General features: G+C 37.2%; 1 protein-coding gene across 1 annotated transcript in view; it reads left to right on the top strand.

Annotated features, from left to right (window-relative positions):
• The window catches only part of Utrn (utrophin), a 402939-nt gene that overhangs the window by 320371 nt on the left and 64677 nt on the right, over window positions 1-17891 (top strand). Inside the window, exons 58-60 of the mRNA XM_090338004.1 lie at window positions 5723-5784; window positions 10043-10117; window positions 16375-16576. Of these exons, the coding sequence (XP_090194130.1) occupies window positions 5723-5784; window positions 10043-10117; window positions 16375-16576 (339 nt within the window). The remainder of the gene's footprint in view (window positions 1-5722; window positions 5785-10042; window positions 10118-16374; window positions 16577-17891) is intronic.

Below are 17891 nucleotides of genomic sequence, written 5' to 3'. Positions count from 1 at the left end.
GAAAGGAGCCTGTGTCTCACAATCCCCTGAAGGTGGCCATATCCGATTATCTTCCACTGAGTTCCATAGCTTCTCAAAAGTACCAGTGTTGCCGCTTGTGCCAACACGCAGGTGTTTGGTGTTAAAAGCCAAACGACAGCAATAACTTCAGTTGCAACTTACCATTATGTTGTATTTATTGGCTGTAAGGAAGCCTTTTGGAATATGCTCTATTTATTTATTTTTCTAACATTGTCCAGTAGCAGCTCATTATGCTCTGATTTTAATAAGATTACAAGTTAACTTCTGGTATCGTTGTTATACACAAAAATCTACCATGAGTTCTAGGTCTCATCTGATGTAAAAAAATTTTTTTTGCTCATGCGTTCATGTTTTGTACAGATGATTCATTTCTTCAGTTGACTGACTTTCTCCAGGTAGTTTGTGAGGTAAAAGGAATGCTGGATAAAAATTGGTTGTTATTGTTGCTGCTGCTGCTGTTGTTTTGCCAGTTGTAGGCCTTGAACTCAGGGCCTGAGCACTGTCCTTGGGCTTTCTCTTGGCTAACGCTCTACCACTTGAGCTATAGCACCACTTCTGGCTTTTTCTACATACGTGGTACTGAGAAATCGAACCCAGGTCTACGTGCATGCTAGGTAAGCACTCTACTACTTGGCCAAACCCCCGGCTGGATAAAAGTTTTGTGTTGAACTTTTTCTAACATGCCACATTAATCGTAGAAAACATATTGCTTTTCATTTTTCCCATGAACTTTGCCTAAGATGCCACATTAATCATGTAAAACATATTGTTTTCATTTTTCTGCAGAAAACAATGCAATATAGCAGTAAATACTTAGTGGTAATGGTGAATGATGATGATCACTAAAAAATTACATTTTTAAACACTTCCCAGTCATTGTGCAATTTCTTATACATAGCCCAGTGAAAAATACATATATGCATTCCTTTTGTCGACAGTAACCAATAAATGCATTAATAAATAATCATATTATACACAGAAAGCCAACTGAGATGACACAGCCAGTAATTGGAAAATCCGAAGTTTGAACCCAGAGATTTAACTTTCCAGCTCTGGAACTCTTTACGACTATGCAGACCTGAAATCCTTCCTCAAAGAAATTTTGGGTAGGATGCACATTATATTTAGGAAGCCAAGAAAAATAGGGAAAACATGTACTGGCATCCTTTCTTTCATACTATAGTCTCATTACCATTTGTTTTGTACCTACCATGTGCCTGTGACTTCATACAGTAGCTCAAGAACGATGCTCATGCTTTCTCTGGTATCTCTGGCAGAAAAAGTCAAGGTACTGATTAGGGAGTTGAAGAGTAGGGTCCCGATGTAGTGCTTTTATTAAGTTTTTCAATCAAATGTGAGATAAAGTGAAATGAGACAAAGGCAAGGAAGGAAAATGATTTCAGTGTGGGAATGAGAAGACAAGTCTGACAAGCAAGTTTATTAAGTAAGGGAGCTCAGTTGCCAGCAGTTGAACATGTAAAGTTTCAAATCGGGTAGTTCAAGTAAAATCGGTCTGTCTGGTGAGTGATTTCCTCCAGTTGTATTCTTTTACAGCTGCTTAGGTTCAGAAAATGCAAGTGATTAAACACATCAAGTCCTGGGATTTACTCAGGGAAGGAGAAAGGCAAGAGAGAAGAGGTTGTTTTGATTGTAATGATGGACTACAGGCTCAAGTTTGGACAGAGTCATCAAGAAATATTTTAAAAGCCTTCATTTTTGTAAAGATATTTCCATAATCAGGAGCTCAGGCCTAAGTTACCATCTGTGTTCAATTTCTATTTCTGCTACTTGGGTCTGTTCTTCGGTAAGCTATCCGAATCCCCTTTGCCCTAGTCTCCAACTATAAAACATCAACATGTTCACTTAAACCATAACACTATAGTATGGATGGAAGCTGAAGTAAGTGGAGCTCTGGAATGATGAGCTGTTACTATAGTGAACATAATAGAGCCTCACACGATATGTTACAGTGCAAGTATTAAGTATTCTCTTTCTATGATTATCTTATCCTAAAGCAATATACATTGCTGTTTTCTCACTATTTTTTTTCATTAATTCTCCTTTAGTTTTTGCTCTTGTATTTATAATTGGAATGAAATGATGAATAGCACGCCTTCAAAAACTTAGTTTCAAGCATAAAATCGGGGATGCCTTCTGATCACTTTTTTTTTTTTTTTTTTTTTTTTTTTGCCAGTCGTGGTGTTTGAACTCAGGGCCTGGGCACTGCCTTGGGCTTTCCTCAAGACTAGAGCTCTACCACTTGAGTCACAGAACCTCTTCCAGCATTTTTCTATATATGTGGTACCGAGGAATCGAACCCGGGTCTTCATGTATACTAGGCTAGCACTCTACCACTAGGCTAAACTCCCAGCCCCCTTCTGATCATCTTTTAAGTTTTCAGAGGATTATTTTTTAAAAAGAAACTCCTATAATGAGGACAAATGGGCTTCAAAAATACATTTCCCACAGCAGGTCTTTGCCTAGAAGTCAGCATCTATCCTATTTATCAGTACTCCTCATCGCACTCCAGTATTAGGATGTGGCATGTTGATGTTTTAACTGTTGGTGTACCATGCCATTCTATTTAAGTATTACTTTGTCTATCAGCGTATATCCTTCTGAATGATAACAGAGCCATGAACTATTAGCCTGACTGTGCAATATTCCATCAAATCTTATAAAATATGGAGCTCACACATTACTTAGGAAGGCCATGAAGAGTAAAGGGAAACTTTTTTTTATAATGTTCCTTATTATTATTATTATTATTATTATTACTATCATTATCTTTAAGTAATTGTAAAAAGGAGTTCAGTTTGAGAGTTCAATGCATCGTGATCAAATGGCAACCCTCCCATCGGCCTCCCCAGTCTCAATCCTATCTATCTATTCAATTTGCGTGGTTCCATTTTTACTTGTGTACATTGAATATCATGACTGCATTCCACCCCCCTCTTCTCTTTAGTCATCTTCCCCCTGCCCCTTCATTTCATACATCTCCCCCTCAAGATATGTCCTGAATTCCTGGTGTTCATTTTGATAAACTGTTAAGTTGATTGTCCAAAGAGTTACAACATTAGAATGTCCTCCCCACACCACATTTTAGTTAATAAATTGGTGAATGTGTGCATATGACCTAAAAGGACTGTACCAGATCACTGATGTATAATCCTTGTACACAGTACAGGATAAAAAATAGTTTCAAGTATGAAAGGAGACTTTACAAAATAAGTCAAGTCTTGACTCTAGTATAAAGCATGTGTGTCCAACATTCCACTTATGAGGAGAAGCAGTAAGAAGTTATGGGCTTCAAGGACAAGACAAAGTGCCACACATTAGAAAGAGGCCACTGAGCTGAATCTCCTCAGAGATGTGAAAGCTCACTAAAGGTCATGACCTTTAAGACAAAAATCGGCTGCATTCCCAGGGATATCGTTTGCATTCCTATGGACAAAAATCATATACCCTCATCTTGTCTAAAGAGTGCAGAGTTTAAATATAGTTTAACTTTGATAGTTTAGCTCAAGATGGTTTAAATTTGACAGGATACCCACTAAATGTTTGCCCCTTACATGGGAAAATCTGGACTGGCTGACCACTCTCCTTACATGTAACATCTCACTGCTGTTTATTTAATAAGATTGTGGACTTCCCTTGTAATTGCTGCACTGTTTGCTTGTTTAATTTTTCCTTGTATCCTTAGATTCCTGAATATGTTGCCTTTTTAAAAGAAGATTTGTTTTTCATAACAATATTCCAGCTTTACATGATAGCTTAACAGAGACTGCGCAATGTGAAGTTTTCCTCCCCTTCATGTATGAATTTAGCTGGAAGCTAAGCTGTTATTGGGGAATAGAGGAGGGAGAGAATACTACTTTGCTTCTGTTTCTGGAAGCATTTTCCAAAAGCTAAAGAGCAGTCTACAGCTGTTCAAATACTTGCAGCCTTTAAGTTTACTGTGGATTTTGTTCTGACCCTTCCCTCTCCCCATTTAAAAAAGAACCAAAGAAAGAAAATCACATGGCCAACTGCATATACTACTTTGTTGAGGTTTTTTTTTCCCCTCTTGATGGTTGTTTGGTAAGCACAGTTTTCCTTTTTGTAACCAGAGGCTGTATTTATTTTCAGCATTGGCGGTTCTGCCTAATGAATCAGCTGGTAGGGAATTCACAAAGGAGATGCCATTTCCTTTCTTCCATCTGTTTGCCAAATGTGTGTGTTCCCTCTGCTCCCAGTTCAGACTGGTTCCACTAAAGAGAGCCATTAGTGAGCTTGTGTTTGCCTGGAATTCTTAGCACCTGGCTGGATAGCAGTGTTCTTCTCTTGAGGTTCCATAGGGTTGAGCAAAGATATGTCCCACACCCATTCTTCTAGAAAAAGCATCCTTCTGTTTGTTGCTTAAGTATGAAGTCTGCCTCTGTGTGAATGAGAGTATGGCCTTTTGTATTTTTCTCATCATGATGGAGTCTTCAGAAAGCAGTGTTTCCATGGGGACCAAAATTACTTGAAAGAGAAGATAAGAGATCGCCTGACTCTTCGCAGGCTGGCCAACCAAGGAGTCTAGGATAACAGATTGGAATGATTTCAGGAAATTCTTCTTACCTCTTACTGGTGGTAAGAAGGATAGTCTTCCAGAGATTTTTGCATTTTATACCATTTTATACTACATTGTAAGAATGTAGGTCAGATGACTTTAGTAAGTGTTCAATGGTCTTAAAAACAAGGTAGGTTGAAAAAGGGGAAGATTTTCTTGTGCTTGGCTCAGGTCAAGAAGAAATACCAACCCTTCTTCAGTGGAGTTAATGACAAGAGTAAAGGAGTTAGATAGCCTTTCAACTCTTCCCAAAACTGATCTTTCCATTGTAGATCCTGAGTGTATTATTTGGCTTGAGAAGTATGGAGTTTCTAGAACATTTAAAATTAAAAAAAAAACTATTTATGAAATCAAATGATGAAATACTTGGTGCTTCAGTTGCCATACATACATAATACCTAAAAGTTATTATACTGTTCTCCCCCAGGGACATGCCATACTTTTTCATATATTACATAAGTATTAACGCAAATAATTCTTCTTATATTTGTTTTCACAAATACTTACTTCTCTTGTATATGGTGTATTTCACTGGGCTTACAAAACAGTTCTGTAAGAATGGAGTATCATCTCTGAAATCTTTTGAGTACTTTTAAATGTTATTACTGCATTCTGACCTAGATAAGGGGCAGTTAACTCTTAAATATAAGGCCACGAAGTTATAAACTGTTTAATATAGACACACACACACACACACGAACCTAATTTAGGCACTCCATTTATCTCTTTTAGCATCTTATTCCCCAAAGTCTTTTTCCATTAATGTACAAACCTGCTTTGGAATTTACAGAAAATAAAACAAAATAAACTCGCATATGAAGTGAAGAAAAAGCATCAAAAAAACTGAGGTATTGTATATAGAAATTTTACTGCATACAGAAACATTGTTACTAAGGGAAGATGAGATGAGGAAATATAAAGTTGCTCAACAATCAATAATAAAAATGAATGTTATTAAAAATAGCTGGATGTCTGTTTCATGATAGTAAAACTTTGCACATATATATTTTTTTAATCTTGGAGGGAGGAAATCCTATAACAGCAGATTCATTGTGTCCTATACTTATAGACTTTCACTTATATTTAACATTTTGTTTTTTTCCCCAGCCATCAAACACAGACAACCTGTTGGGATCATCCTAAAATGACGGAACTCTTTCAGTCTCTTGGTGAGTGTTGTTTTACTTAATAGTAGTGAATTAACCTAAACAAGTGAAAACTATTTAGTCTTCAAGCCTTTAATCCCAGCTATTTGGGAAATAGAGATGTTTTTGAAAATTACAGTTTGAGTCTATCATAAATCCTCATCTCAACCAATAATTGGGCATGGTGGTGATAGTCCTGTCATCCCAGGTATGCAGGAAATTGTAAATAGACTCACAATCTAGGTCAGCCTAGGCATAAATACTATACCACAGCTTTGAAATAATAAGGACAGAAGAGCTTGAGGAGCTTGGCTCAAATGGTAGAGTACCTTCCTAGCAAGTATCAATTCTAACTTCAGTAAGTTGCTGGGGTTTGGGGAGGGGAAGTAATGTACAACTAGCTGTCCATTTGTGTAATGTGACATATTATACTGAAAAAATTATGCCATAGACATTTAAAAGCAGTTGAAGTTCTAGCTACTTGTTGACGGTAGCAAATAGTCATGTAGTTGAGAAGAGCACAAGCCATGTACAGTCCATGTACCAGGAGGAAAATCATTGTAGGCTTTACCTCCTAATAATGACTCATCTTAAATAATAACAATCCAGTAACTTCTGACAAACTGCTTTAAGTTTGCATTTAGCACTCTTCTTATTGAAAAAAAAACTTTATCACACTAGCTTACCTAATTTATTTTTGTGTACATCATGGAAAAACTAATTTTATTTTAATACAAAACTATAAAATCATACATCAGATGAGCGTTCTGATCTTGTTTTAGTTTCTATGTTTTAGTTTACTATACCTTTCCACCAACAGCCTAGCCTGCCTAATGATTTCTAGAGGTTCTTCCCCCCCCACCCCCCGCCCTTTTTTAGGTAACTACGGAGATGCTGGGAGAAAAGAGGGGGATAGCCTGCCTCCCATTCGCATTTCACGGAGGGACACATCACTCCTTTTTGTCTCTTTAAATATTTGGCTTCCTCGTGCTCTTGCATTTGGGTAGGCAAGAGGCTGACAGAGTTGAACAAGCAAGAAAAAGGCCATTGCCTGGCTTAGATTTTCATGTTGAGTGGCGCGTTTGGATGATTTCTGAGTTTTTTTCTCAGTCTCTGATATTCTGTCTTTGGAGGACTGAGGAACAATTTGCCCATTTTCTCCAGAGATATGTGTGTGTGTGTGTGTGTGTGTGTGTGTGTGTGTGTGTGTGTGTGTGTTATGACAGGATCATTTTAAGGAGATCTTTAAAAGGAGAGAGGCAGTAGATCCAGCTGCAGGGAATGTAAAAAATAAGACCCAGATAGATAATTTGGTCAAGGCAAGTACTGCTTCTGGAAGAGAAGAATTCCGTTTAGCAGTAGAGAAGGAATTCATTAGGCCAAAATAATTCCCTTGTCTGTCTTCTCTTTTGTCTAGGGACAAATAGGTGGAATACTTTTTCCTTATCTATCATTATGGTCATAGCTGACACTTACCGGATAAGACAAGTTAATTAGAGAACAGCATAGTAAATTTAGTTAATCAACATTTTATGTCACACAAAAACATTGAGATACGGGCACACAAATGCTTTTTAAGTCAAGAGTTATTTAAGTTTTTTGTTGGTACAAGTGTGATAACTGAATAGAAAGATAATTAGACAAGAGGACATGATCTAAGGGGAATAGACAGGGAAGGAGGTTTAGCATGACCTCTGCATTCATATTTTCCTTGGCTTCTTTGTGACATTCTTTTCTACCAGGTGAATTAGCATGACTGTCTCAGGAGGATCCTCAAGGGAATATGGTGCAGGTCATGGAATTACTTTTCTGAGTTAGATGGTTTCCTTTGGAAAATAGAGTCCCAGTTTCTGTGGCTTGTTTTGGGGAAAGGAATTCTGGTTTCTGTGAGGTGCTTCATAGAAAACAAAAAAGAGCCTGGAGGAATAGTAAAGTTCAGAAAGTCATATGTCTCAGGCTCTTCCCCTCTCCATTGATTCAGTGAGCTCCTTGTGCTTTCTTTGTTGTTTTTGTTTATTGTCAGGGTAATATATAGAGGAGTTACAGTAACATTTGTCAGATAGTAGGTGCATTACTTCTCACACATTGATACCTCTTCTCATGCTTTTGTCCCCATTTCCCCTACCCTCTCCTAATCATCTTGTTTTCCCCCCTTCCCTTTCCTATTTCCAATAAACAAATAAGCATATATATATATATATATAATATACCAGATAACAAAGTCAGATACAGTAACATATAAGATTAACAAAAAGCAACAAAAGAGAAGAAAAATAACATAGTACATTTATAACAACAATCACAGATAAAGCTCTTGTTTCCATATCCTAGAGTTCCTTTCATTTCGTCTCATCCTATATGACCTTATGTACCTAGGTTTTGTGCTATTGTAATCCTCTGCTAGGAGACTACAAGGTTTGTATTAGTTGCTACAAATGAGGGAAACTATTGAGCCTATGTTCCTTTGAATCTGGCTTACTTCACTTAATATGATTTTTTTTCATGTCTTTTCATGTCCTTACAAATGTGTGGATATCATTCTTTCTGATGGCAGCATAGAATTCCATTGTATATAAATACCACATCTTGTTGATCCGGTCATCTACTGAGGGGTATCTGGGTTGGTTCCATATCTTTGCTATGGTAAATAATGCTGTAATGAACATCATTGTGCTAGTGGCTTTATTATGTCCTTGTTTCTGGATGATTGGGTAAATGCCAAGTAGTAGAATTGCTGGGTCATAGGGGAGCTCTATGTTTAGTCTTTTGAGGACCCCCCCATACTGCTTTCCATAGTGGTTGAACGAGTTTGCACTCCCACCAAGAGTGATGCCACATCCCTGCAAGCATCTGTTGTTGTTAGATTTCTTGATAATAGCCATTCTAACTGAAGTGAGGTAGAATCTCAAAATTGTTTTGATTTGCATTTCTTTTATGGCCAGAGATGTTGAGCATTTCTTCATAAGTCTATAGGCCATTTTTATTTCCTCTTCAGAAAAGTTTCTCTTTAAGTCTTTAGCCCATCTTTTAATGGGATGGTTGTTTCTTTAAAGATTTGGTTTGGAGAGATTCAATTATTTTAGCTGTAGATATATTTTAGATATGAGGCCTTTGTCTGTTGTATGGCTAGTGAAGATCTTCTCCCACTGTGTAGGATTTCTAGTTAACTTCCTAGCTATGTCCTTTGCCATACAGAAGCTCTGCAGTTTAATGCAGTCCCATTTGTCCAAACATTCTTTAATTTGTTGTGTTTCTGGGTCATTATTACAAAAGTTTCGACCTGTACCAAAGAGGCCTAGTATATCTTCTATTCCTTCTTGTAAAGTTTTCAGTGTATCTGCTTTTACCTCAAGATCTTTGATCAACTTGGACTTAATCCTGGTGCAGGGTGATATGTAAGAATCCAACTTTAGTTTTCTACAGGTGCTTAAACAGTTCTGCCAGCACCCCTTGTTGAAGAGGCTGTCTTTCTTCCATTCTGGTTTTTTTGGGCTCCCTTATCAAAGATTAGGTGACTATAGATCTGTAGATTGATTTCTGGGTCTTCAGTTCTATTCCATTGGATCTCAGACCTGTTCTTCTGCCAGTACCAAGCTGTTTTGGTTACTATAGGTCTGTAATAGAGTGTGAAGTTTGGTATTGCTATTCCTCCAGCACTGTTCTTTCTGCTAAGAAGTGTTTTTGCTATACGGGGTCTTTTATTATTCCATATGAAATTTTGGATTGCTTCTTCTATTTCCTTAAAGAATGACATTGGGATATTTATTGGTATTGCACTGATTTTGTAGATAGCCCTTGTCAGAATTGCCATTTCCATGATGTTAGTTCTTCCAATCCAGGAGCATAGAAGGTTTTTCCATGTCCTCAGTTCTGCCTTAATTTCCTTCAGGTGTTTAAAGTTTTCATCCTAAAGGTCCTTTACAGTCTTAGTTAATTCCTAAAGTACTTTATTTTCTTTGAGGCTATTGCAAAAGGAGTTGCGTTCCTGATTTCTCCCTTGCACTTGCCATTGATTTTTGAGGGTTAAATGTATTGGTTTTGAACCACAATACCTACTAGAAATTTCCTTCTTGGAGATCTCCCCCTTACTCCTGCTTTCAAATGATTTTCAAGTTGGTGTTTATAAACACTTATTTTCATTCTTATATATAAAATTCAGAAGGCTTTTATTGTGGATAAGCACCATGTTTTCCCATCACCCAAAATAAGCAAATGTATTATTGGCCTTCCATCTAAGCTGAGTAATACGCATGCATTTAAATGGTTCCTCCTTCCATTTCAGCTGACCTGAATAATGTACGCTTCTCTGCCTACCGCACTGCAATCAAAATCCGAAGACTGCAGAAAGCTCTGTGTTGTGAGTTTTTCTACCAATGTTAATCATCTTGTGTTTTGGGGGAGGGGGAAATTGTCTTTTTTTATTTTTTAAAACACAAGGACAAATGAACAGAATAATCAATTTTCAGAGTTAATCTGATTTTCAGTGCACCTCTCTGAAGGAGTTGGCTGTATTTCTAAAAATACTTTGTTATTTGGCCCATCAGTGCACAATACTAAGACAAATGAACATGTGCTATTTGGGGTTGGAGTACAAAATTCACCAAAAACCCAGAAGTGCCATAGAAAGCTTTTTCAGGAATTGTGCGACCTCCCACTGTATAGGGATAAAACAAAGATTAAAAGCAGTAAGTCCTTCCCTTTTTTTTTACTTTCAGTTTACAAGTATAGAGTTCAAAACAGGTTGATAACAGTCAACAATCACATTTTTTAAATTTGTATAATCAAACACCTTTGAAAATTAGAGAAAAAAATCTCCATTTCATTTTAAATATTTTGAGATGCTTCATCTTTTTTTTTTTTTTTTTTGGTGGATCACAGGGCTTAAACTGAGCCCGGGTGCTGTCTCTGAGCTCTTCAGCTCAAGGCTACCTTTGAGCCATGTCCCACTTCTCCTTTTGTTTTTTGTTTTTTAATCTAGAGGTTAATTGAAGTTAAGAATCTCAGGTCCTTTTGTCCCTGGGCTGGCTTTGAAGCTTGATCCTCAGAGCTCAACCTCCTGAATAGCTAGGGAGATGCTTCCTCTTATTAGTGAATTTTTTTTCTTGTGGAGGTTATGCTCACAGTGGGATTTTTTTGAAAATATTTTCACAAGAAGTTTATTTTTTCCCCAAATAACATAAAACTAAGCAGAAATATAAATGCTTATAGTATAAATTTAATAATTTGATTCTATTTCTGAATATATTTTAATGATGGTGGGTCTCCAAAAAATTCTTAGGCTTTGTCGTAGGGTTATTAACATGGAATGTGGTGTTTGCTTATTTTTAAACTAGGATAATGTGAACATTTCTATATTGATATGTCTAGATATGTCTTCTATTATATGCCTACAGAAATCAGGGAAGCTTAGATTATGGCACTCAGAAAAATAGTATCTTAAGGATAAAAATTTTGCTTTAGATATTTGGTAGAAATTAGCAACTAAAAATGTGAAGTTAGTTACCTGGGAAGTGTTGGGCAGAGATTTAAAACCATTTAGAGAAAATAGAGCAAAGTGCTAAATAAAGTAAGCCTTCTGGAAAGTTGAAAGGACTGAAAAAAATACCTGAAGTAGGCCTAAGAAGGAGTTAAACTTGAGTCTTCTGTAATCCAGAGTCCTGAAGGCAATTGGCAGGTTATGGTGGTTGACAGGAAGTATTATGGAATGGGAACCAGCTCGCGCAAGTTAGTCATCACTATGATGAGCAAGAAGAGAATAGGAAGGGAATTACAGCCACTCAAGGGCTGTTTGGTCTTCTCAGTGAGTCTATGGTGACAGGAGTTTTGGCAGAGGCTCAAATTGTGTGCCCAGTATCCCAACTGACAAATGTAGAAGGTCTTTCCAAACTCAATGGGCTATAAAATCAGGACAGATGACTCAGCCACAAAACCTCTACTGACAGAAGACTGTTTGAAATATGGTCCCAGTGTTCAGTGATACTTTGGGTAAAGAAGCAAATACATACAATTTGGTCATTTCTTCTGTTGGTTCTCTAAAGAAAACAGACTTTCTCCTTTACCTTACTCTCAAACCAGACAGGAAGAAAAGGCTTCAACCTCTACACCACAGAGCATTTGGTAATTTGCAATGAGCAAGGTGCTGTTCTACATAGGATTTTAAATCCCCAAGAGCAGGCCACTGGCTTCTACTTATCTTATAACTTGTAGCCTCCACCCAATCTGCTTCCAGGTCCAGGACTAGCCTGGGACCTGCTCTGCCACTTTTCTAGCTCATTTGCTTATGATTGATCTGCTCCTTCTTCTCTCATGCTTTCTGTTTACTGAAAATGTCCCTCCTTTTGCACTGGTCTGGAAGCCTTTATTCCTCCCTGATTCTGTTAAAATTTTACTTCTTGGAAACATTTACCAGCTCATCCCTCCTGCCTTCAATTTTTCCAGAACTTTTTGACAGCTTATAATGGCAGTTTCTCACCTGAGCACCATATGCTTGCTGTGTATGATAGTGTCTTGTTCAAGGGGTTGTCCTGCCTTCTAGGGAGAAGGATGAGGTTAAAGTCTGCTCTCATTTAGTGTGGATCCTCCTCAATATTGCACTAAGGAGAAAGCTCATGGTCATTGCTCTGCATGTTTATGTAGGGCCTCACATCATCTCTGGTGCAGAGCAAGTAAATGATAGGCCTTAGAGGTTTGTGTAGTATACCAGAAGACACATGCAAGAGATTTAGTCTGGTGCTATTTAATAGCAAAGTTTATTTAGTGTTGGCATATTGATAAATGTTCTGCTTCAGCAATTTAAAAAAATGAACTAGCAAAAAGCTTCAGCAGGGTGAATGTCTTAGAACTATAAACCCGAATGGAAAAAAAATCAAATGTCAGGAGAAATTTGTACAGTGGAATGCCATTTCTATACAGTTAAAAGCCATACTACTTAGGGACACAAATAACTTTTAAGAATTGCAAGTGGGGGCCAAGGGTTAGCAGTTACCTCGAAGGTAACTGATCTAAGGAGTTTCAATAAGGTTGGTACTTTCTGATTCCTTAACTGTGTTGTGTATGTATGGAGATATTTTCTATTACTTTCCTTCTTCAAACCATGCCTATGTATTTTTTATACACATGTACATATTCTTTTCTATGTATATTTTAAAATTCTGTAACAAATAACAACAGAGAAATGTTCTGATAACTTCACCATAAAGAAGGCCAATGGCCAGGCATCTGTGGCCCACACCTCTAATCCTAGCTACTCAGGAAGCTGAGGATCATGGTTCAAAGCCAGCCCAGCACTAAAATCCATGCGATTCTTCTTTCCAATTAACTACCAGAAAACCAGAAGTGGCACTGGTGCTCAAGGAGTAGACCACTAGCCTTGAGCTGAAGAACCCAAGGACAATGCACTAGCCCAGAGTTCAAGCCCCACAACTGACCAAAAAAACAGAAACAATAAAGAAGGCTAATGTCCCCAAGTAACATGCATATAAACCAGGCCATAAAAGCCACATGAAATCCATGCATGTAACTTATAATCAAAGATAAGAACATAGGAAAATATATACACATGATCCATTTGAAATAGCATAGCTATTTATCTCATGTCCAGAAAATTTTCTGCATTCTGTTTACAACAGTCTAAAAATGGCTTCTCATTGCATTTTAATCCACGAGCTGTTCATATTGTAAAGTTTGCTTCATGGCTGGAAAATTCTTCCCTATTTTGTGAGGGTTGGGAGACAGAGCCAAGAGATGAATGTATGTGAAGTGATGTGCAAGGTTCCAAGAATCAGGGAATGGGATGAGTGAATGATTCCAAGGCAAGAAGACTTAAGGCTGAGCTGGTGGCCGGGGAGGGAAGACAAGGGCTCCATTTATAAGAGTGTCTGAGTAGGAAATATGGGGGCAGAGTTGCCAAGTTGTAGGTGGTGAAGGAAGGAAGGTGCTGGGAAGTGCCAAGACCTGCAGACTGGATTTCAGTGCAAGAAAAAGGCAAGACCTTTATTTGGACCCCACTAAGGTTGGGGTTCCTGAGAGAGGTTGGTGGAGCTTTGGTAGGAGACTAGAGTAACAGGAATGGGGATCCCCTAGTCAGCCAGGAGTGAGAAAAGAGCCTGAAATTGTGAACCAGGATGGCAACATGGAAATGCTAAAATAGATGGGCCTATCAGGCCTGCATCATAAAACACCAAGCCTGAAACACCTGAACTCCAGCTATGAGTTCTGAGGTTCTGGGAGAGGATGGTAAGAAAGAACAAGTCAACCATGAAAGCCCCGAGAATGCAAAGCAGTCAAAGGTCGTGTTTAGTTTCTTTGTGCAGAATGGAGAGTGATGAGGTTATTTCGTTTGCTCCCCTTCCTATGTGGAAGAAAAGAAAAAAAAATGTCTGAAAGTTGCTCAGGAAATCATTCGGCTGTTTGTTTCATTTACCACGTGGCTCAGCTGTCGTTTGTCAGTCTTTGAAAAGACAAAAATCATAATTTTTTTGTGATTTAAATGTAGTCAGCTATTTAAAGGTACCTAAGTGTGACACTCGTCAGGAAGATGTATGCCTGGCTTAGGCAAAGTGTCAGAGTAAATCACTGAAAATTGAAGACATGGTAGGCTGTGGGTTGTGGCAAATTACTGTCACTGCGACAGCATAACCGCAAAGACATCTGGGGAGGAAGGGAAGGACAGCCTGATCTAGGAAAGGGTCTGTTGTCACTTGATGGCGTGTGAGGTCCAGTAAGCAGTGCTGCATTGCTGGCCTGATGAGCATTGATATTCACAAAGCCATTTTGGCAGAATTCGCCTACATTTCTTGGAGTCCACAGGGAATCGTAGTTCTGTGGCTGCTGTCTTTACTGAATACTTCTCATTGTCCTGCTGTTGGGAGAATGAATATTGCTACTGCTCTCCAGAGCATATTCAGAAACAATGTAGAATACCAAAATAGTATGAAAATGAGAATGAAAATTCCAAGTGGTTCTGTGTTTTTCTGGCACCATCTCTCACTCATGTAAAGCTTATACAAGCTTTTATTTGGGGGGAAAAAACAGGTCATGTTTACCAATGATATCTTGAATATCTGAAAGAAATAGATTGACCTGGTGACTAGACTAGCATTTCTGTCCTTATTGTTGTTGTTTTATATTTTATTACCTTGGGCTCAGTATATAAGGTACGTATATATGAAGTCTAAGTAAGTTTTGCAATTAGACTTAGTTCTCATCCCCTTAATTCCAGAAAAGTACACATCAGTAGTATTTCTGGGCCCAAATATTTTCATTGTTGAATTTTTTTTTTTTTTTGCCAGTCCTGGGCTTGAGCTCAGGACCTGAGCACCGCCCTTAGACTTTCTCCAAGCCAGAGCTCTACCACTTGAACCTCAGTACCACTTCTAGATTTTTTCTATGTATGTGGTACTGAAGAATCGAACCTGGATCTTCGTGCATGCTAGGCAAGCACTCTGCCATTAGGGCAAATTCCCGGCCCTCATTGTTGGATTCTTACCCTGTATTAGCTTCCACTGAGACTGACATAGTCTTCTCCAGGAATGTTTATTTATTCCTCCTTTAAGTTACCCAGATCTCTTTAAGAGCAGATTGTCTATACACTACATATTAGCACTGTCCTGGCACAGTAGAGATGTTTTGCACATAGAAGCAAATAAACACCTGGAGTCCAGGTCCTCTGGGCCTGAAACCATTCATCAGAGGATACAGAATAAGTACACCAGACTGAGCATAGACTTGTGTTGGATTAGGCAGGATTCCAGCTTGCTTATATCCTCAAGTGGTAAAGAGCTATTATGTTCCTGGAGAATCTATTTTTTCTCTTTTAAACTGAACATGCTAATGGCTTTGAACATCATGCTATACATGTTAACAGTACTTGAAGAATTATTAGTTCAGTAGTGGTATTGAGGATGGTTGGTCATTGTATATGTGATAGTTGAATAAAAATAAGAAGTTCCACTATGCTAGTACACTACTGGATGACAAAAGATAATAATATGGACTTTCAATCTTAAAAAAGCAGAAGAAATCACTTTGAATGTTTTCCCTATTTCAAAAGATGATAGTATTTGTGGAGATAGATGTATTTAACCTGACAAAAATATTGTACAATGCATACATGTATGAAAACATCACTCAGTACTCAATTAGTATATATATAATTTATATTTTATGTGTTGGTTAAAAATGAATGTAGAAAATGTGAAATAACTAGGAAATAAAGGACAGTTGAGAGGTCATAGGCATAATTCCACAGGAGTCAGAATGAGGAGCAATGCAGTTCTTGAGATTTTTCTGTCATTTACAATAGATTCAAAGACTGTGGCTTTCTATATTATGTACATTTAAAAAGATCCTAGGGAGGAAGAAGCCAGAAAATAACAAAAAAGAGGAAAATTCATATTCCAAACAGCAAAAAATAGAAAAAGAAGATTAAAAGCATGGGAATGTGGATAAAAGAGGAGGTTGGAAATGCTGTTGTTTCTTTACCAACTGAAATATGAGAAAGATAAATTCGAACACTGAAGACTGAAGTTAAGTATGTAAGACTAGAAAATGCTTTCTTCCAGTGTTGTTATGCAATTCGATGACTGAACATAATCCTTTTTCTTACCTGATTAGTGGATCTCCTAGAACTGAATACAACAAATGAAGTTTTCAAACAGCACAAGCTGAACCAAAATGACCAGCTGCTTAGTGTCCCAGACGTCATTAACTGCCTGACCACAACTTATGATGGACTTGAACAACTGCATAAGGACCTGGTCAATGTTCCGCTCTGTGTGGACATGTGTCTCAACTGGTTGCTCAATGTATATGACACGTAAGTGTATGTTTTTCCTCCTATTAAATTGCAATCATTGAGTGAAATAATGTTGTTAACAGAAAAATCTCCTAGTGTTTTTTCCCAATGGAAATATTTATTCTTAATTGTTGAAAAGAAATAGCACTCCAAATGCCAAACTCACAACAAGATAATAGGACCAAAAAGAGAAAATTACCTATTATTTAAAAATACTATTATTTAAGGATACTAGATGGCCCCATCTGATTGTCTTCTCCTTTTCCCTTAATATATTATTGTTTTTCAAAACAAAGTGATATGAATTTATTGTTGGGAATTGAAGTAATTAATTAGCTCATGTCTTCTCTATAGTTTTGTATGACAATTAGGAGTGACTTGAAAGGCAATGCGTGAGATCTAACTTGTCTTTTGAAATTGGCTCTATTTATTGCCTTGGGATATATATATATATATATATATATATATATATATATATATATACACACATATAGTACATATGTGTGTATATATATATATATATATATACTACTTATCCGTAATTAATACTACAGGACACTCTCACATCTGTAATTTAATTAGTTGCTCACTGTTACATAAAGAACATCCTCAATTTGCAGCATAACTCATCTGCCATTAATTTAGTCCTTATGATTATGACAATGTATTTGTGAACTCATCAGTTTTAGAAAGGCTTGCTGTGGGCTGACATTTCTGAAGCACTGGGAATTATTCATTCTTCTAGTAGGGGGTTAAAGTATGCAAAATTGAAATAAGAAAATTAGAGCCGAATCTAAAAGCATTTTCCATTAACTAATAATATGAAACTTTGAATCCTTTTGCAGCCCTTTATTTGATTTAGAGAGAAAGAAGATAGATGATTATTCATAAATGCAAACATGTTTAGCAGCTGATTGATTCTGTGTAAGAAATAAATGATGATGATAGCTTTGGAGATGATTTATCTAAAAGTGTGTTTATATTTTTCATTAGGAAAAAAAATCTTTTATCTCTTGACGTTCCCTAATACTATAAGGTCTTCTTTTTAAATAATAAAATATCCTCTGTGTGCTTGAGGAGTCCTGAGTAACTCACTGAAGCATGAATGTCAATTGCTGTAGAGATTGTAGAATTTACTACATGCCTGCCTGATATCTTTTAATACAGTGCATCTTAATATGCATTTCTGATTCTCCTAGGGTAAAACAATAGCATTAGTATTAATCCAACATTGATTTTGTTCTTCAACTTTTTAAATCTGTAAGAGACTTTTTTTTCTACAGTAAATTCACCAAAATAACTGCCAATTAATTCCCAAAGCCCATAAGTTAGTTTC

The sequence above is a fragment of the Megascapheus bottae genome, chromosome 8 (assembly GCF_031878675.1).
Source record: "Megascapheus bottae isolate mThoBot1 chromosome 8, mThoBot2.hap1, whole genome shotgun sequence".
NCBI classification, from domain to species: Eukaryota; Metazoa; Chordata; class Mammalia; order Rodentia; family Geomyidae; genus Megascapheus; species Megascapheus bottae.
Note: the sequence above shows the minus strand (reverse complement) of the source record. Positions and strands in the feature narration are given on the sequence as shown.